Here is a 21,835-nt window from a genome sequence, read left to right as displayed (position 1 = left end):
GAGAAATGCACTCTTTTTCTGATGACTGCTAATTCCAGCCTGACACTGGAGCTTTTAGCTGTGAATGGCCTTGTGGCATATTCCATGAATTCTTGCTGTGCATTCTGAAAGCTTGACATTTCTTTTATGCTGAAATTTGATCTCAGATTTCTTTGGTTTCCGGTTGACTCTCAAAGCTGCTCTTTCTCTTAAAGGTTGCTATTCACTGTGCCGCGTTCTGCTTTCAAACAGTGCTTTCGCAAGTTTTAGGAAAATATTTCCCGTGATATTCATATCATGAATTGGAAAGGATCTGGGAGATGGGGACAAGGATTAAGGGTAAAATGACAAAGGACTGTAAAAGACAAAAATCAGCCAAGTGGAAAAAGTTAAAAGACATGTTTTCCATCAAAGAGACACTTCATGAGCTCGCTGGTCTGGTTGAAGGTGGCCTGAGTCCCCTCTAAGAGTCTCACAGGCTGCTGAGGAAGAAAGGGATGGAAAGATTTGGGAACAGAGAAAATGTATAATTGCATAAGCCCACGTACCGCTTTTCTCAGAAGCAGACCAGAGGTTCTGATTCCTTTCACTGTGAAAGCACAGCGACCACACAAGCTGCTATCGCGCATGTCAGAGGTTGTCCAAGGGAAGACTGATGTCCCAAAAATGTAAACATGCCTGCTGCAAGGACAAGGCTGTTGTCATCATAGTTTGAAATCGTTTTTATGACACACGTGAGGGGATATGTGAGGCTCACCTAGGTTATCTGACTTCAGTATTGTAAGAGGTTTTATAAATATAGGGGGGAAAAGGACACAGCTATCTTCTATTAAGCTAGACACCAAATATCATACCCAAAAATGTATAGCAATTATCACTTTCCAGACCAAATATTTTCTACTGTATTTTAAAGATTTATTTACATTGTGGCTGTCTTCAGACACACCAGAAGAGGGCACTGGATCTCATTACAGGTGGTTGTGAGCCAACATATGGTTGCTGGGACTTGAACTCAGGGCCTCAAGAAGAACAGTCAGTGCTCTTAGCCACTGAGCCATCTCTCCAGCCCAATATTTTCTACTTCTCAGCATGAGTGTTCTGAGCAGATCTACAGTGACTGTCTTAACATGGAATAAGAATGTCATTGTCCTTTAGATTAGATAATAAATGTTTTAAACATCCTTATTTCTACTTCTGCTATAGCTACTGATAAATATAACTGGAGTATTTTGAAAAGGCACTTCTTGAACACTTCAATCATTTTTAAGAATGTAAAATATTCTGAGGCCCAAAATTGGCGAAGTGCAGTCATGAGCAAGTCCTGAACACCTCAGTCCACTGCTGTCCTGGCACATGGTCCAGTTCCTGCACACTATCTGAGCATTGCCACTCCACCTGAGCCCTATGCCACTAGGATTCCTTTGAAAGGTGTTCATCCTGAAATGGCTCAGCTGTTTGAGTCCTTCACCTTCCCAGCTTTTGACGTGGTTTTGTTCTTCCCATTAGCCTCAGTAGTTTTGGTTCTTGAAGACTGTCTCCTTTTGCCTCTATATTCTTACTGGACATTAGGCCATATTTGATTTTTAACCAATTTATTAACAAATCACTGTGCAGAGTTGCATTGATGTTGGCTAAGAGTGCTAATCTTTTAGCAAACACTAGAGAAGGCGCTTTACCTTAGTTCAGAGGCCAATTAAATACTGAATCACAGACCAAAGCTGATGTTTAGTTTAAACCCAGGGTTCAGATATTCTTACTACAATGCTTTGAGTGGGCAATGTCCTCTGTGGTCCTGGGTGTTCAAGCATTTGAGTTCTATTTAGTGGTAATATTTGGAAAGGTCTGGAACCTTTAGGCGGCATGACCTGGCTAGAAGAAATATGCCACTGTGGGCAGGCAGCCTTTGATGGTTTCTAGCCTCACTTTAGAGTCTCCACTCACCCCCACACCCTGTGGGGTTCAAGTTTGATCTCAGTTTCCTGTGTGACCGTCTGGTCACCATGTTTTATCCACCATTGTGGGCTTTCTCTCTATACGCTGAAATCAACTCTTCCCTACACAGTACTCTCTTGTTCCTAGTGCTTTATCACTGCATCAAGAAGCAACTTTTTTTTTTTCTGTAAGTGAAAACTCTCCTCATCTTTCATGACCTCCTTCCTGGCAAGCAATAACATGCCATAGATCTAGGTCTTTATATTTTAAACTGGATTTTCAGTTATGAGATTGTGAGCATCTATTTTCTGTAATTAATTATAAGGATGCTTCCTATAAATTTGTGATATATGTCACCCTGACGAGCCTCCCAATAGTGCTTTTGTGAAGAACCAAACCATAGGCATAGATGTCCATTCCTGCACTAATTAGTAGTCTTGGGGGTATTGTAATTACCTAAGGGTACCACCTAACTCCCAGCAATGATCATGCATGTGTGTCAAGAAGTCAAATCATTTGGAAATTCAGTATAACCTGGCTTATGGAAATTTTAAAGCTGGGTGCAGGTCTTCTGTTACATGTGACATTTTGGTCTGTAAATATCAAACCAAAGTCAGATCCCACACAGGGAACCTTACCCTCATTAAGGAATGAGCTCTTGAGCAGGAAATGCCAGAGGTAAAATCCATATAGAATGTTTAAATAATTTCAGGCATTGCAGGGAAGAAATGCCAGGATTTGCAGAATGTGTTTGACTATTGATCTACACCTGACTCCGGGGGCTATGAGGAAACAAGCATCCTTTCTCCAGACAGCGATTATGCCAGTAGAATATTCAAAATTAACTAGAAAGTAGGATGCTTACTTTCCACCACACAATGATATTCCTTCTTTAAAAGAGCATGATGTTTAATGTTTCTTCCATCCCTAGTCATGAATTCATAGCTATGCGCATATCTTCATTGATTTCCTGGATGGATATTCTTTTAAAAGGTATTATTTTCAGTAGGTGTGAAAAACTGTAACTAGGTTAGAAAATTAAACTCATGTGGGAAACTTCTCTTAAAGTATTTCAATTAATATTTTGGTTTCTTTTATCTTTGTATTAAGAATAATGGATCAATATATACTAATTTTTTTTCAAAGACAGACACATGGGTTAGAAGCAGTGATTAAGAGAACATTTTTAATGAAAATATAGTGTACGCACACATAGAAATGACAGTGAAACCTATTACTTTGCGTAGTAAAGACTAATGTTTTACTACTATAAAGCACTTGCAGATCATCAAATGACCCATTATTATGCTTGGTGCCTGTACATAGTCTCCAGGGGCTCATAACATATTTAGTATTAGATGTACATAGTATCTCCAATGTTTTTCATAGACAGGTCTTCATGTACATATTTTATTATACCTTTAGGATTGATTCCCAAAGGTTAAATTTCTATATTCAAAGTAAGCATGACTTAAAAGAATTGTGTCTGTTTCATTTTAAAACATGTCCTGTACCCACCAGCACTGTGTGAAAGAAGCCTCATTTTAGGAACATCAACATCACAAGCATCTCCTAAGGTGGCCCACTCTACCTAAAATAGTCCAATGCAAATGATATTTTGATACACTTGAATGTCAAGTGAATCCTTAGTCATATCCCAAGATATCATGTGATACTTCCAATTTCTCTCCCAATTTCTTTCTGAGCATCAAGCAAAGGCAATAATATTTCTCCCCATCAACATGCAAACAGATTCCCTGAATCTGTGTGTATAATTCTCCTTTTCCACTTTTTCACTATACCAGTATGAGCAAATTGTTGTTTTCTTCTGCCTGGGGACCTTGGAAAACGTTCTTTTTCATTGCCTTTAGATTAATTTTTTTCTTACCCTTTTGACTGAGAGACAAGAAAAAAATAAGAAATTTGTGTAGGTGGTATTTGTGGAATTAAACCTGTTGCAACCAATTTAAATGATCTCAGTGCACAGCAAGAAATAATCTTATCTCTCCACATATTCCCAGCACTGTTTTCTATCATTATCAGCGCATTTTGATTAATCACCTACACTTCAGAGAGCATGACGCTAAAACCTAAAAATAAGAATAGATGCAATGAAAGTTACCTTCAGTTAATTCTGTCCCTCATTGAAGAATGGGGACACATTTTTAAAATTATAATAAATCTTTGTATGTATTAGCTAATCATAAGAGACGAGAAGTAAATTAGAGGATGAAGAAATTATTATTAAGATAGTCATATCCAATGTACATTTATGTATGTATGTATGTACATTTTTGTGTGTGTGTATACACAAATTTTGTATGTGCAGGTGCAATAGCCTATGTATGCATGTGGAGAGACCAGAGGTCAGTATCAGGTATCTTCTTCAATCTCTCTCTCTCTCTCTCTCTCTCTCTCTCTCTCTCTCTCTCTCTCTCTCTCTCTCTCTCTCTTACTATTGGAAAAGAGTCTCTCATTGACCCTGAAGCCCACCAGTTTAGCTATGCTATCTGACCAATGAGCTCCAACACTCTTTCTATCTACCACCATCCCGGACATGCTAGGGTTCTAGATGTCTGTTCTGTACCCAACTTCTATGTACATACTGGGGCCATCATCTGAACCCATACTATGAAGGAAGACTAGAATTTTCAAAAACAGAAATCAATGTGTTCCAAGCAGAGATTACAGTATCAATGGGAATGAAATGAACGTGTCACACCAAGGATACACTCAATCAATGTGTGAGGGGGGGAAGTAAACTCTGTAGCCCTTTATATATACTTAGTAAGTGGGCATAGAAGGAATCTATTTATTGGGAGCATGAAACCAGTTAGCATCTCATGAGAAATTAACTTACACTGTGATATATGAATATTTCAATCCATGTGAGGATATGGACCACAGAGTTGAGGAAGCTATTAGTCATGAGTATAGATGCTAGACCTGTTAAAATAGAAAAGCCAGCCACCTTGGATGCTGACTTGTGGAAAGTGAAGAGGCTGCCCTACAGGGAAGTCTTCCACTTTGATCTGGGGAATCATAAAGTGAGGAGTCAGCCCTCATCCTTGTACATCATTTTGAATTCTGTAGGGAATGTGTTAGTTCTGTAGAAAGTCAGCTCAGCCAGAAATAGCTTTTAAGGTGAGGTGATGTTTGAGCATGGCCTTCAGGGATGAAAGTGTGGGGGGAAGAGCAAAACGCATCAAAATACCACCATTGGGCTTTGAAGACGGTATGACTATAGAAAGATGGCAAGAGGAGAGTCTGCTAGAGGACATATGTAAGAAGAAAGGTAACAGGTTTCGTTTAAGTAATGTTCAAGAACATGGGTAGAGAGTCACCACAGTGCTGGAGGTCCATGATCAAAACAGACAGACCAGTTCATTGTTCATGAAATCTAAGATCTAGTGTATGGAAATTAATGCACAATATTCATGTAAGAATCATACAAAGTATCCACCAGAGCTCTTTCTGTTACTTTTACACCTTTATCTGTTGTCATCCATATCCATGACATGAAGCAGGCAGACAAGAAAGTGTGAGCGACCAGACTCAGGAAATAGCGTTCATCATTATTCCCTTTAGACCATCTTCAAAGTCACCTCGATACTGATGGGCTTTAGACAAATGGTTTAGTAATTGAGAACAGTAAATTGTAGCGCTCTCTCTCTCTCTCTCTCTCTCTCTCTCTCTCTCTCTCTCTCTCTCTCTCTCTCTCTCTCTCCCCTATCTTATTATTGGAAAAGAGTCTCTCATTGACCCTAAAGCCCACCAGTTTAGCTATGCTATCTGACCAATGAGCTCCAACACTCTTTCTATCTACCACCATCCCGGACATGCTAGGGTTCTAGATGTCTGTTCTGTACCCAACTTCTATGTGCATACTGGGGCCATCATCTGAACCCATTTACTTAGGAAAATGTAACATCTTAAGAGGCTGAAATGAGCTGACCTAGCTCTGGATTTCCATAGCACAGTCTCTTGGGCTGGGAATGGTACATGAGATGGTACATGGTACATGAGATCCTCCAGCCTCAGCAATGTTGAGTTAGATGTGTCTGGAATATGGTTCTCATCACACACCTCATGGGTGGGCTCTAAACAGGGAGGAAAGCAATGAGAGTAGAAGGTGATTTGTTTATCATAAACGCTTGTTCCTACTAAGCATTGAAACCCAATGTAGATTTAAAAGAATGCAAACTCTTTAGCCTCTGACTCCAAATAGCTCCCAAGGACAGTTGAGGGACACAGGGCAAGGCCATTATTTTATTTTTACTTGACTCCAACTGCAAAGTGTTCATTTCACCCTTCAGTAATCTAATATCCTTTAAAAAAATGAATAAGGTTTTCTGAGTTCCATTCCACAGGAAGTCAATCTTTAGTGCTCTCATCTGACTGACCAGAAAAACTTAAATCCCTTCCCTACCAAAGGAATGCAGTGTTTCCTCATTTATCGGCCATTACTTTGTTTTGAAATAGAGTAAGGTGTTCCTTCCAGTTTTAACTTTTGCCTGTTAATAGTTTTTGGATGCCTATCTCTTTTAAACTGAATATTCTTACCTAAGTGTTGCTGAGGCTGTTCATGCTGGTTCTACAGGTCAAAAGTATCTCAAAACAGTGTAGAACTTTAGTGACTCCACACACTTCAGGAACTCTGAGATAATTGAATTTAATTGTTGGATGGCAGGGGTGACACAAGCAGTTCATTGGAGAATAAAATTGTTTGAGGAAATATGGGTTCAGGTGCTCAGAGTTTCACAAATTCAGTTTGTTAGCTGCCTAGGGGATCTTAACTCTTACTACAGGCTTCAAATGCTTTACAGTCTAGTAAAAACCTTCTTCAAATGCACCCCATCTAGTAAAGTTTGTTCTTATTAAGATTGTTTATTCATTGTAAGCTACTTTCAAAGTCTGGTTTTCATTAACATCTGACCAAAATATGTTGAAGATATTAGATTATATTTTTAATCATAAGTAATCAGGTCTCCAGGAAGTGATGATTTCTTGAGCCTATATATATATTTCTAGTTAATTTCAACTCTAGGATCACTTTAACTGTTTTCAGGTTTCCAGACCAAGACATCCGTGCTGTTGCCGTTCAACAATTAGACAAGCTCTTGACTGATGAGCTGCTGGGCTGCCTCCCACAGCTAGTTCAGGTAAGAGCCAAGGGTCACCAAGGGATTCTTGGGTTCCGAATCATCATTCTTTATAAGCAAGCCCATGAAACAACCAAACTTTTATGTTGTGGTTTGGCCAAGGAAGAACTTGATTCCATCCTACATGTTCATATGATTAATGCGGACGTTTTCTATTGAAAATTGATAAATGAACAAAAAAATTTTAAAAAAAAAGACAAATAAACAAATAAAAAACCAAAAGGAAAATATCCATGAACCAATTTTTCTTAGTAATTAGTATCTAAAAACCATGGGAATGTTTGTAAGGGGGAAATTCTTCTCTGAGTTTGTAAAGCAATAAACATTAACTGAATAATCACACTGTGGACAACAGTTATCTACTGACTAGCAGACCATTTGTAAGGTTTTGTCGTTTCTATGGAGAGTTTTACAGGAGGCTATTACTCTTCAGAAAGTAATTTTTAACACCCAATTCTGCTGCCAATTAGCACAATTTAGCATCAGCAACTACCCAGCACAGAGAAAATTTAGGAAAACAATGTAATGGTACCTGAGCTATAAGTAACCCTGACATTCTGAAGGTGAAAAAAGGTTAAGAAAGACTCACAGTTCACACATGAGCAGGTGAAGGAGCAAGAACCACTGTAGAAGAGAAGCTTTGCTTGAGTATTGAAGAAGCCCAGCATACCAGTCTGTCTGGCTTTTCATTTTGTTTTGTTTCTCTCTCTCTCTCTCTCTCTCTCTCTCTCTCTCTCTCTCTCTCTCTCTCTCTCTCTCTCTCTCTCCCTCTCCCTCTCCCTCTTTTTCCCTCTCCCTCTACTTCTCCCTTTTCCCTCCCTTCCACCTCCTCTCTCCCACTTCCCCCTCCCCTCCTCCTCTTCCTACCCCCTCCACTCCAGCTTCTTCCCCACCCCTTCTCTCTCTGTGTGTGTGTGTGTGTGTGTGTGTGTCTGTCTGTCTGTCTGTGCCAGAAGACAGCCCAAGATGCTATTTCTCAGATGTCAGCCACCATTTTCTTTGAGACGGGGTCATTCACTAACCTTGAGCTGGTCAAGTAAACTAGGATGAATGGCCAGTAAGTGCCAGGAATCTGTGTGTCTCCACCTCCCTGACCTTGGGATTTTAAGGTTGGCCACCATGCCTGACCTTTCTACATGAGTTCTGGGGATCTCAGTTCTGCAAGACAAATATTTGACCAACTGATCTTTCTCCCCTGGCTGAGTCTCAGAAGCCCAGGAGGAGTATGAAACTCACTAGGTTGGACATCTCATGATCCTCCTGCCTCCAGCTCCCTAGTATGTTAGATTTACAGTCATGAGCTACCACACCCAGGATGTTCTTTAAAATCAGATATTTTCTTTCCTGACAGATTGGAATCTGCTTCAATTGAAAGTTGGCTCAGCTTTTGACCAGTGATAAGAGAGGCAAAGATTGATGGAGAAACTTCTATTAATAAACTCCAATATTACTTTGTACTTTGTACACCACAGAGTGAACTGTTCTGACATCCTCCTGAGGGAGCGATCTGGCTGAGGAATAGCTGTGGTGTTTGCTGCTTTAAGCAATCTTTATAGTAATGACTTCCCTTCATTTGTCAGGATAGTATGGTAGAAAAAAGAATATTCCCAAGTGAAAACAGATGACTCCAACTTGTGGCTTCATTATTCACTTTATGACTCATGGGTACGGCAGGCCACTATATCTAACTGAACTCAGAGAGTTTTTAACCAAGCTCCGTATAAAATGCACTCACTTTGAAGGACCAATGGGAATCAGTTCACGTGCCGCTAAGAATGCCATATTCCAATAAAGCCAGATTGATTTTTAAAAATGCACTCCGCACTCCAACTCTAACCTAACAAATACACAAATAAAACTTGGAAGAAGCTGCAGCTATGTTGTAAGAGAAAGTAAAACTTACAGTATGTTCTAAGATGGTAAAAAATGTATACAGCGACTAAACCATAAAAACTGGGAAGAAAGTCACGTTTATTTAAAAAATTAACTTGAAGAAACACATGGCCCACACTGGCCTTGAAACTTTCTGGGACCTAACCATTGCCCTCTGTTGACTGTTTTTGGGAATTACGTCTTCACTTTACAGATTAGCGTGTTAATACAGAATAAACCACATTAAAGTACAAAGAATAAAGTCGACCATGATGAAATCGCATCTGGTTCAGAGTTAGAAGGCAGTTGGGCAAAGACTTCAAGGTTACTGTAAGCCACTGTCATAACCACGCAGACAGACTCCAAGAACAAAGTGCGTGCTAATGGACCAAAGCTATTGCCTGTGTACCGTTTGACACATGTGAGAGGGAAATTCTGTCTTTAGATGGAATAAAGCACTGAGTTTGTGGGCAGGGAAGCCAGTGAGTTTTAATCAGTGGGGTACTGAGAAAAGCATGGGGGCAAGTGAATCAAGGCAGACACAGAAGTACTTCCGGACCAGCTCCTGCCTCGGGGTCTATATTACACACCCATCTTTCCAGCATCAGCAAAACACACTACCTGGTCAGTGCAGCATGAGCATGCTAGAGAAGGGAGCCTTTGCCTTCTGCTTGCCAAGGCTCTCAAGCTCTTTCTACACACACTGAACCAGTTCTGGACTCCTGTAAGTTTGCTGAAATCATTCCGCTCTGACGCCTCACGAATTTATAAACCTTCTCGTGTTGGGAGTACGCAGCGTACTGAGGAGTTCTATTGGGTGTGAGCGTGGGAGTGAATGGCCTTACAGTGGCTTGAAACCTGTCTTAAATCCCCTTCTTTCTTTCTGTGTGTGTGTGTGTGTGTGTATGTGTGTGTGTGTGTGTGTGTCTGAGAGAGAGAGAGACAGACAGACAGACAGAGAGAGACAGAGATAGAGAGAGAGAGGAGACAGGGAGACAGAGACAGAGAGACAGAGACAGAGAGAGAGAGAGTCAGAATGAATACATTTATGTATGTGTGACAGACTTAAAAAGAAGACATGAACATCGTCAGGAAGAGACCTTGACATTCATTTTTATATAATCAGATTGCTGTGGGGCTGGTGAGACCCATGTGCAGACTGGGGGCAGTCAAGCCTCTGAGAGGCCAGGTAGATGTCTCAGTGAGGTCTCAAAGGGCATCAGTGACTGTCGTTGCTGTCTGTGTCTCTAACCAGATTAAGGAGGAGCTGTTTACAAGAGAGAGGAAGGACAGGTTCAGAGATGGGTATGGTGGCACCATCAGTTTTGAATTCGGAAGCAAAGCCTCAGTGTCTGCAGATTAACAGTGACACATCAGGCGGTGACTTCTGTTTCAGTTGCAAGTGGGGGTCAATTTGATCTCTAAGTGAGTAAAACTGTCTAGGGCTTAATAATGGCCACAAACATGGATGATATTATTTTTTACGTGTGTGCCAGGACTCTCCCCTGGGGCATGGTTAAATTTTACCAATGACTTACCTTCATTTATTTTCCTATAATCCAAAAGCATAAACAAGACCATGCAAAGACAAATTGCATAATGTTTGCCATTGTCATGTAGCAATAAACTATCAAACATCATTAATACTCCACTGAGAAAGGTCGTGCTATTTTTGCATATGTCTCTCTGAAGCCTCTTTACTCTTCTCTAGTCTGTTTTTTGTTGGTGGTGATGCTGGTGCTGGTATTACTGGTGATATTTTTGGAGCTGAAAAAAAAACTAAGTATTCCTTGCCTCTCGCTGCAGGCTGTCAAGTTTGAGTGGAGTCTGGAAAGTCCCTTAGTGGAACTCCTGCTTCATCGCTCCTTGCAAAGTGTCCGAGTGGCTCACCGTCTGTACTGGTAAGACTGGCACAGGTCCAGGTCTCCTTAAGTCACCTGCTTCGTTCATCAGGGTATGGACGAAATCCCTTTACCTGGGACTGTTACCATCATCGGTTTAAAATTCTGCTAACATTGGTTCTTCACCATGTATGTTTACAACTCTGTTTCAAACTGTGTATACGTCTGTTGAAACAAGCAATGTGTAACCTGGCTGCTCACCACGGATAATTCACGTTTTCTTGGACTGCCTTAATTCCCTTTCTTTCGTTCATTTTCTCTCACATTATTATACAAAGGAATGGGTTTTATTATGACATTTTCACACACAGCATCACTATTCTTTCACTACGTTTCAGCCCCTTCCACTGCTGCACTCTGGAGTACCTCGGCTTCCCTTTGGTTCTCCTCTAGCCCCGCCCCCTTCTTCTCTCACATCACATGTATTTCATTCTCCCCGCTTTTCTATCCCCTCTTACCTTTAGACCTCTTTCTTCACCCTATAAACCTTTCTCTGCGTTCACAGTTACACAACACACACACACACACACACACACACACACACACACAGGTCCAAACCCAGATTCCACAGGAGGATGCAATATGCAAGAATTTTATGACTTTTGCGTCTGTGTTCATTGGAGAGATTGTCCTTGTTTTGTGTATTGCTATGGGTTGTCAGAGTCTGGTTCTGTTGTTGGGTTAATACTGGTGTGTGGAGTTTATTCCAGTACCTTCCTTCAGCTTGAGGTGTGGAGTACCACCTCTCTCCCTTCGAGGTTGGGTCAAACTGAACTGTGAATCCATCTGGTTGGCGTTTTGATTTGTGGGAAGAGTTTGTTACTGCTTCAGAAGCATCGAGTGGCTGCTTCCTACTTCTGGCTTTGTGTGTCGTTTGGCCAGCATTTCATTGTTAACATTTCTATTTTGCTTTGCATTTAATCAAGATTTCAATTTCCCTGCTGAAGTTTCCTCCCGTGTTGCCGACTTTCCATCATACTGCAATGTTCTCTGACTTCTTTCTCCACGTTGCTGATTAGCCATCCTTCCTCGATCGAATTCATGGGCTTGTTGGTGTCCTCTCTCAGTTCATGGATCAGTTTTTACCAGAAGACATTTGGGGATTTGTCACCTGACATTTGTCTCGGTGTTTGTGAGTTCAGCACTTGGCCATCTTTGACGATCACGTGACCCTGCTTTCCCATTCTTAGGAAAGCTCTGGTGTGTTGAGAATTTCACATCTGATGTTTTGGATAGTGCTTGTGGTTTCATTAGGAGACCTTTGGAGTGGCCTGTTCTTAAGGCCTCAATATCTAGATGTGCTCAGTGAAGATAAAACAAATGGCTGTCTCAGCATCAGCAGTGAATTGTGGGATATAAAGGATTACACTCTAAAATCAACTAAAGCCCACCATTACATCATCAAGGACCATAGACTAGACAATGGGAAGACTATGACGGAATGTCTATAAATTACTGTTGGTAAGTAAAGCGGTAGTGGATGAACACAAGAAAGGAAGGAGGCAAGCCATGTAAAGGGGAAAAACAGGAGAAGAGCGCGCTGAAGGGAAGAGACTGTGTGTGGGAAAGGCTGTAGGAAGAGCGAAGAAAAGATGGAGGGATTCTGGATTAAAAGAGAGAAGGAAATGTCCCCCGTAGTAAGAAAGCTCAAAAGTTGGTTAGGTGACTATAAGAGGAAAAAAATAAGGCCAGAGTTTCAAAGCCACCACGCAAAAGCAGTATGGGAAAGTTCACACATTAAATGTAAAACGAGAAAAAGGAAAGAACAAACAAAAAGGGAAAAGACCAGCCAATGATAGAAGAATCTACAAACCAGATAAGTTGAGTGCATAAGGGAACAAGAGGTTATTAATTATATAAAAATATTAAGGATCACGAAGTAAAAACACTGCCAAATACACAAAACAACAAAAAATGTATAGAAAAAAAGGGAAATAATAATAGTTATTATTGTTATTATCATTATGTGTGGAAACAGGTCATTTCTGTTTAATAAAAAACTAGAGACGTCAGCTTAAATTCATGGGAGGGTCACAGTTCTGCTCGTGGACGTTTGCCTTTCCTGTGGTTTGTGGCTGTGCTTAGACTGTATTGACCAAGGCTCCAAGGTCTGCCAGAGGTAACTTCTCACTGATGTCTTCCGGTCTTTGATTACCATCGGCCTCTGCGGCCACAGGTAACCTTTTAATCCGTGAGTTCGGTGGCTATTATCACTCGTGAGACTGGCCAGCTTGTCTCCCCTAGCTCCTGTGCTGGAGGAGAGTGCCTCTCGCATGCGTGGGTGGAGAAAGCAAGCAGAGCCTTGAGATTAGTGCAGGCAGAGGGAGAGCCCGGCTGACTTCCAGGCCCTGAGAGGTAGGAATCAGGGGCCAGAGGAGGCAGCTGTGAGTTTTGAAGCACACTGAAGAGCTTCCGTTTCTGGGGGTGGGGGGATCTGAAGGCTCATCTTCCTGCAGGCCTTGACGGGGCTGCCCATCTCCAGGGTCACTGTCACTGTCAATTGGTCTGCTCCCTGCAACCAAGGGAGGGCTTGCATTTTCCCAGTATCCTTTACTGCTGGAGCCAAGCCGCCCAGGTCTTGCATCTTTCAGCTTCTCAACATCCGACCTTTCTGCTACCTACAACTGTCTCTGGGAGGAGTGGGGAGTCTCCTTTCATACCAGGAGAATGGGAGACCCTACCTATGGAGAGCGAAGTGGTGTACTTTACGATTCTGCATTCCCGGGTATCAACCCGGAATGTCAGGTAGGCAGATTGAAAGTCAAGTCTCCCCCTTCCCTTCTTCACTGGCTGCGGAACTGGGAGGACACACTTCTACAGTCACCCAGGTTTCCCCTTCCCTCTGCGCTGGACGTTTGTCCTTCCTTACCGGGACCCTGTCTGAGTTCATCTCCCCCTCTACGTTTCACACTACTTAAAGTTAGTCGGGTGTATGGCTCCATTATGTCCGCAGATCCCGAAGAGAGCTAGGCGGTTAGTAATGTTCTATTCTAAACTTTTGGTTTCAGCGGGAGGGAGGGGGTGGAGCTAATGGGATGCTTGGCCCTTCACTGAAGAGACTCTTGTCAAAGCGCTAATGGCGGATATACTTTGTCGTGTTTCCTGACATACTCCAGCTGGGACTCCATCAAGTTCACTGTTTTCTTGCTTTGAAGTTGCTTCTTAATATGCATATTAAAATGAGTGCACATTAAATGATCTCAGGTTTGGTACTTAAGTTGAAACGCAGATGTCTGCAAAGGATAAAAACAATAAAAAAAAAGTTATTAAAAGTTAGAATAAAATATCCAGGCTAACTGATGAGCAATTTTAGGGGGGAAATGTGCTACCTCAGTAAGTCCCTCACCTGCTGACACACTGTGAGAGTTGCTTCCTGTGAAAGGACATGGTGACCTCAAACAATGTTGTAAGTCAATGTCATGTTTATGAGCTCACAGAAATACAGCTATGTCTGTTTCTCGCTGTGATGATAAAAAAAACCAATCGGGAAGCCCATTTCTCTTCCTATCAACTCAAGAAGAGATAGAAGGAACAGAGAGACAGAAGGAACAACAGACGGATGAACTGTTGGTTTCTGAGGGACATGCTCGTGGAAATATAGAACAAGGGAAAGGAACACAACTAAGGAGAATTAAGGATACAATCACCCTGTTAGAACAAGCAAAAATTAAAGAATCGAAAAGCACGGGCAGATGAAGCAGGGAAAAAAATGTAGTTTTGTTTGAAATCTCATGGCTCTGAAGGTAGGTAGTCACTCCCATTGTGTTAGGGAGAGTTCTGTGCAGGATATTTGAGTTAAATTTCAAAGACTGAAGCTAAAACTCCTTTGACAAAAGCAATGTCCTGAAATATAAAATTAAAAAAAAAAAAAACAAGAGAGAGAGACAAAGAGAGAGAGAGAGAGAGAGAGAGAGAGAGAGGTGGAGCCCAACAGCCATCAGGGTTTTGGGGTTTTTGTTTGCTTGTTTGTTTTTGTTTTTGTGTTTGTTTTTTTCCCCACTTGGCCAAGTGGCTGCTTCTCCAAAATCCAGATGTTTATTTAAGGCTGAAGCCAGTGCCTTTCCCTGTTCACCCAGACCTTGGGAGAGCCCTTCCCTACCCCACCCTCACATGACCATTTAGCATGTCCCGAAGCTCTCTATGCCTGCGGCAGCTCTCCCCTCCCCCACTGTGTCCACCCACCACAGTCCAAAGGCCATCTCACCAGATGCTGTTCAATGAGAGCACAGTCTTGCAATGACAACCACCGTGAGGACCAGCATCCACGTGAGAGGAAGTCGATGTGTGGTTACTCTGGAGCTTCTCCAGCGGAAGGATGAGTATAGGATAAACGTAGGATGTCTGTCAGACCCGAGGAGTATATGGGACTTACATCTCTCACTGCCGTGACACCTGTCAGAAGTGACCACATTTCAAACATGTAAGTCTCTTCAGGACATTTTTATAGTTAATAATGTGGAATAGTACATTCAATGATAGAGAGTAATAGAAAGCTTGGGGTCAGGAAAATTTGAAGGTTTTTTACTTCCCAACATGGAAAAAGAGCACATTTGAGTTGATGCCTACTCTTGGCAGGATAATTAAAATTACAGAAAATTAAAAATCAGTGTCCTTTCCATTTGGAATAGGAAGCAATTTGGCTACTAAAGTCATGTTGGGTGGAATGGTGCGCTGCTTAGATTTTTGTTCAGTTGACACAAGCCTGAACATATTTGGGAAGAGGAAATCTAAATTTAGGGATCGCCTACACTAGGTTGGCCATGTCTGTGTCTGTGAAGCAGTTTCTTATTGCTAACTGATGTGGGAAAAACCAGCGTGCTGTGGGCACTCCCCAGGTAAGCATCCTGGAGTATTTTTAAAGGAGTATTTGAGCTAACTGGGGAGATAACCAGCCAATAACTTGCATTACTCTATGGTCTCTGCTTCAGCTCCTACCTCCAGGCTCCTGCCTTGAATTCCTGTCTTGGCTTGGCTCCATGATGGGCTATGACCTATGAGTGACATTAACCCTTCCTCTACCAACTTGACATCAGTCAGCGACAGGGAAGCAAACTGGGACAAATGATGAGTCCCAAGTAGACATGTCCACTTCCTAACTCTAAAAAACTGAATTCTGACCATATCTGAAGACAAAAATGAGGGAAAAAAATCATTCTGTATGGCCAGGCTGGTCCTACACCCACGACTTCATAAGCGTAAGAAAGATACTACCATGGAACAGCATCAGCCACCTTTACGCTCATGTGAATCCCCAGGGGGGCAAATCTGAGTCCAAGTTTGTGTGGATAGACTTTACTGCCCCATGCTTCAAGTGCTGTTTCAGATGCTCCGTGCGTAGAGCTTAAAGTTTCTGCTTCTAAAATGGAGCAGCCTGAGGTGAAGCTCCGAATTAAACTCTTATCAAATTGCGTATTATTGTTTTGGGGTGTATTTACTGGAGCAGTACTTGGTAGTTTGTAGACATTCAATAAATTCATTCCGTATGGATGACTTAAGTTGCCGGGGCCCAAATGTGCAAGTGCAGACTTCTGACAGAAAAGGGCAGAAGAGAGCTGCTGGAGCAGAAGACCACAGAAGGTTAGGGCAACTCCAGGGGGCTGGCCAGGAACCCAGCAAAGGTGTCACCAGTGAAAGCAGACCTAGAGGGGAAAGAGGACATGAGCCAGTCAGAGACAAGCATCAGAGCAGCAATAGGACTACGGAAGGAATGCATGGTGTAGACCAGGTAAGAACATCAGAATGAACTAGGCCATTTGTGGTGATTGCTACAGAGGACTTTGTAGTTTTCTTATGTTATCTGTCATGTAAGACATTGCAAAATCTGTCTCTATCTCCCTGTTCCTGTCCCTTTCAATCTCTCCAATCTCTCTCTCTCTCTCTCTCTGTCTCTCTCTCTCTCTCTCTCTCTCTCTATCTATCTATCTATCTATCTATCTTTCTGTGTGTGTGTGTATGTATGTACACACATGTAGACATGCTTGATGCATACTAAGACCAGAGTTCCATGTTGAATGTCTTCGCTCCATCATTCTCTAATTTATGTGGGAGAGAACAGATTCTCTCACAGAATGTGGAGCTTGATGACTGAGCTTCACAGGCTGGCCAGCAGGACTAGGGGACACTTCTCTCTGGTCTCCCAGTGCTCAGACTGCAGGGGCACTGTTAAGCCCGATTTTTTATGTGGATGCCCAAGATTGGTCCTCAAGTCCTTGTTCTTTACAGTTACAAGTAATCCTCTTGTCCCCTCCATCTAGAGTTAACCATCACACCGTGGTTTTCCTTGTTTTGATTTTGAGGACAACCTCTCAAGTGGTATGAATGAAAGGAAGTAGCACAGACATGTCGCATGCTGTGGTTTAAGGTGGGTGTGTCCATCCTATTCACCCCCTTCCCAACTCTATGTGTCCCTGGCTCTTGGAGTATTCTCACTTGTGAGTCACACCTCAAGGTTAGCCATTGCTTCCCCCAGCAGCTCTCCTCTGATACGAAAATATGTGTTTATGTGTTTAGAACATGATATCTACGAAGATGTAATGATTTGTTCATTTACGTAATAAGCATTGAGAGTCTAGGTACTGTTGAACTTACAGACGAAACAAGACACCCCTGGCTTGAGAGCTCATAGGCCGCCATCTCAGTATGTAGGTAGCAGAAGGCTCTCTGGGAGGAACAGAGACACGACAAGCCCTTCACACCCTTCAGGTTCCCTCATGATTCCGTGTATCAAACATAAGTAGACAGACACGCCAGATATTAAGTATTAAAAACAGTCTGTGCTCCCATTCCGTCAGCTTTAAACATGGATAAAGGCATCCTAATCAATCCATGGTGGATGTGAATGCTCTCAGTGCCTTAATGTCTGAATGCTGTGTAGAATGAAGAGCCATTCTTGGGGGAGCCCTCACAGGTGGTAGAGAGCACACAATACAGAATCTATCGGAGCTCTTAAAACCTCATTCTCTGCTTTTGAGAATCATTACACTGCCCGTAATTCACCTTTTTACCTTTACAATGTAGTAGATAATAAAATAGCAATTCACACTTTTATAACGCAGAGATGTGGTTGGCTGGCAGCTAATATTTACATGCAGGAATTGCTGCTCGCCCTGCTATTCTCAAAAACATATGCATCTACAATACATAGACTCTGTACAATGAGTGACTTAAACAATGTTGTGCATCCTATCTTAGCTAACCTGAAAACAGTGGTCATTTGTTAGACCATAATCTGTCAAATCCTTTAGCACAGTTTCCAAATGAAGTCATCATTACATAGAAGCTGTTCCCTTTCCCCCAAATTTATTTCTGGTTTATGGGACAGAAGTTTTATGTGGTTCTTTTCATAAAAAGACATTTTCAAACACCATATAATTTCCAAATTAATTTTATAATGCCATTTAACTCTAATTACTGCTATTAGGTATGTCTGAAAATAAACTACAAATCAGTGCAAAAACCAGACACAGAGATTCACTTGAATGGGTTCATAGCTTTCATTATTAAACCTGAACATTCTTGTGTTTTGGTTTTATGTAAGTGGTGTGTTTTGGAATGAGAATTTTTTAGATAGATGCTGAACTCAGATATTGAAACATGAACTCAGGCTGGGCTTTGGTTCTTGAACTGCCTACTCTGCCCTCCTGGATATTTCACAGAAATGCAGTCATACCAGGATATCCTCAAATAATAATCTAGTTTTCCCAGTCATACGAGGTCTCCTTGTCATAGTTTACACTAGGGATAGGACCTAAGACCTTGAGAAACAGTATTATTGTGTCTCTTTTCAATTACCCAGCTCTGTTCTCACCAACCACAAAATGACCCACAAATCTGCATCATGTTTAAAACCACCCCTGCCTTCCAATAGGATTTACATTTGAATTCCAAAATGACTAGATATTCATAGAGTTTTGGGATTTGCAACCAAATGAGACCCTAAGGACCATCACTAGCCCAGAAAGGGATTTTAACAGGTGGTTTATTTAATGATAATTATCTATCTGATTAAGAAATTGAGATTAAAATCTTTCCCATGATAACTCATCTCCAAACAAGGTTTCCTCTCAATGCAACATTTACTTACAAAAAGTACAACTGGATAGATAGATAGATAGATAGATAGATAGATAGATAGATACATTGTTTTATTAATCATACCAGGCTAAAAAGGAAACAAACAGAACTTTGACATTTGTACCTCAAAGCTCAGAAACGTGGCTGTCATTTTAAATGACCTGAAGTATTGTTGTGAGTGATGATCTCACTTAATTCTGTGTTAAATTAAGAGAATGAGAACCATAATATGTTCTCTGTTGACTTGACACGTACCATATGTCCTTTTACATTACCTGTGTTTTGGAAGCCAAGACTTTCTCAGTTTTGTCACAAACACTATTATTTAACTAAATATCAGTACACTCAAACAATTAAGCCAGTTGATTCCTTCAAATTAAATGGTTTATAAAACAAGTTCCTATTTTCTCCTGCTCTTGCCACTCTTTGACCTGTTGGTAGTGGGGGTGGCAGGTGTTAGATGGGAAGAATAAGGAGGAGTGGGGGAGGGAAAATGTGGTTGGGATGTACTTATGAGAGAAGAATCTATTTTCAATTTTTAAAGAAAATGTTCCTATAAACTGGTTCAAAACTGGCAGCCCTAAAGCATATGCAAAATCAGTAGATGGCTGGATACACAGAGGCCTGAATGGGGTGGGGGTGGGGCAGGATCTGATCGAGAGCCTAGGGCTGGAGTCACCAAGAAGTGAGTCAACCCTTCTTTTGCTTGCATCTTACAGCTCAGAAACACATGGATTTTGGAAGAGAAAAATGTTTTAACTATAACTGTTTATCTGTTTACTGCTCATCTACAAGATCTCATATTAATATCAATATCACAATAGAAAGCATCTCAACTTTTAAAAGTCCCACCATCTTTAAAAACACTTCAAATGTTCATTCTCTTTAAAATAGCCAGAGTCTGTAAAATATCCAAAGTCCTTCAAGTCTGGGCTTCCTTAGAATACAGACAAGTTAAATTATTTCTCTACTCCAACATGGAATAACCAGGGAATAATTACAATAAAATCACAGCAAAACCAAAATTGATCAGTATACAAATTTGAGTACTTGACTTCTACAACCTACTGGGGATTGTCTGGGATACAAAGATCCCGGGCTACTTCTCTAAGTTCCCCCCTCTGTAGTGCAAATAGCTTCTCTCTTAGGCTAAGGCCAGCTCCATTCCTCAGCTCCTACTGCCCTTTGCAAACCTCTTATGGTGCTGTGATCTCTAAAATGCTGAAGTCTCCAAAGCAACTGAGGCTGCACACTCACCAATGGCCCCCCATAGCCCCCTTTATGGGACTCTGACCCAAACCTCACCTTCTTTTCTTGACTCCTTAAATCCTGGGACTTCTATTACAATGGGTACTCACTCTTCCTCAGTGGCCTCTCCTGGAATTGGCACACTTCAAGTGCTCTCTGTGACCCTTCATGCCTTCAAAATCAGCATCATCCAAGAAATTTATACATCACCACGTTTGGCTTCGGGCACATGACAGCCTTGGCTCTGTCTGAACTACAGCTTTTGTGTGCTGAGGAAAATCCTATGGAAACTCCAGCTAACTAGCATTAGAAAAGAAAACGTTTCGCTTCGGCAGTTCTTGGCTCAAAAAGATCACCTAAATGGCCTTCTCAGAGTCTTCACTTCCTCCAACACTTCACAAACCAGGCCTCCAATGTCTATGCCGCCCTTGGGATTTTCTTCCATCTTTAGAGTAAAGGGCATGTTAAGCTCTGATCACTCAATGACTTTTCTAGACCAAAGTTTCAAAGTCCTTCTATAACTTCTATCCCTGCTAATATGGTCAGATCTGTTAAGCAAATCCCCTACAATCTTGGAACTGATTTCTGTCTCAGGTTTTTGTTTGTTTGTTTGTTTGCTTGCTTGTTATGGTAAATAAGAACAAAAGCATGACCAAAAGCAACTTGGAGAGAAAAAGAAAAGTAGTTATTTCAATTTTTTTTTCTTTTTTCTTCCCACCCCCTGTCATTGTTCCCAGGAACTAAAAGCTTTACTTTGGGGTATCATTTAATTAATATGACAAGGAAAACGAATGACTAATTATGATTTCCAACTTGATACTGCAGGGCTAGGACCCTGCTGTTAATTTTACTCTACAAACATTTTTAATTGGATATTTTATTTATTTATATTGCAAATGTTATTCCCTCTCCGGGTTTCCCCTCTACAAACCCCCATCTCATTCCCCCCTTTCCCTGCTTCCATCTCCTCCACTCACCCACTCCTGCCTCACCACCCTGACATTCCACTACACTGGGGCATCAAGCCTTCACAGGACCAAGGGCCTCCCCTCATTGATGCCAAATAAGACCCCTTCAGCTCCTTCAGGCTTTCCTCTAACTCCTCCACTGAGGTTTCTATGTTCAGTCCAATGGTTGGCTTCAATTATCTGCATCTATATTGGTCAGGATCTGGCAGAGCCTCTCAGGAGACAGCTGAATCAGGCTTCTGTCAGCATGCACTTTTTGGCATCAGCAATAGTATATGGGTTTGGTGTCTGTAGGTGGGATGGATCACCAGATGGGGAAGTCTCTGGATGGCCTTTCCTTCAGTCTCTGCTCCACTCTTTGTCCCTGTATTTCCTTTAGACAAAAGCAATTCGGGATTAAAATTTTGGAAATGGCTAGGTGGCCCCATCTCTCAACCACGGGGCTAACCTCTGGACATGGTCTCCACTGACTCTCCTTCCCCTTTGTGGGGTATTTCAGCTAATGTTGTCCCTATGGAGTCCTGGAGGCTCTTGCTTTCCTGGCATCTGGAACTTTCTGGTTGCTACCCGAAGTTCTCCATCCCCTACTGCTACACACCTCTGTTTAATTTCCTTTCTCCGTACATATCCTCCCTCTTCTCCCATACCTGATTGGGCCCCTCATTTCCCCACCCGCTCCTTTCTTCTTCCAAAGTCCCTC

At 41.7% G+C, this 21,835-nt stretch overlaps 1 protein-coding gene across 1 annotated transcript in view; it reads left to right on the top strand.

The window, feature by feature from the left end:
• Positions 1-21,835, top strand: part of PIK3C2G (phosphatidylinositol-4-phosphate 3-kinase catalytic subunit type 2 gamma) — a gene marked incomplete at both ends in the record, with an annotated part of 303,735 nt that overhangs the window by 101,386 nt on the left and 180,514 nt on the right. The window contains 2 exons of the mRNA XM_080913719.1: positions 6,980-7,073; positions 10,752-10,846. Coding sequence (XP_080769845.1) covers positions 6,980-7,073; positions 10,752-10,846 — 189 coding nt within the window. The remainder of the gene's footprint in view (positions 1-6,979; positions 7,074-10,751; positions 10,847-21,835) is intronic.

The sequence above is a fragment of the Micromys minutus genome (genome assembly GCF_963924665.1).
Source record: "Micromys minutus genome assembly, chromosome: 3".
In the NCBI taxonomy this organism is placed as follows: domain Eukaryota; kingdom Metazoa; phylum Chordata; class Mammalia; order Rodentia; family Muridae; genus Micromys; species Micromys minutus.
This window is presented reverse-complemented; position numbering and strand designations above follow the sequence as displayed.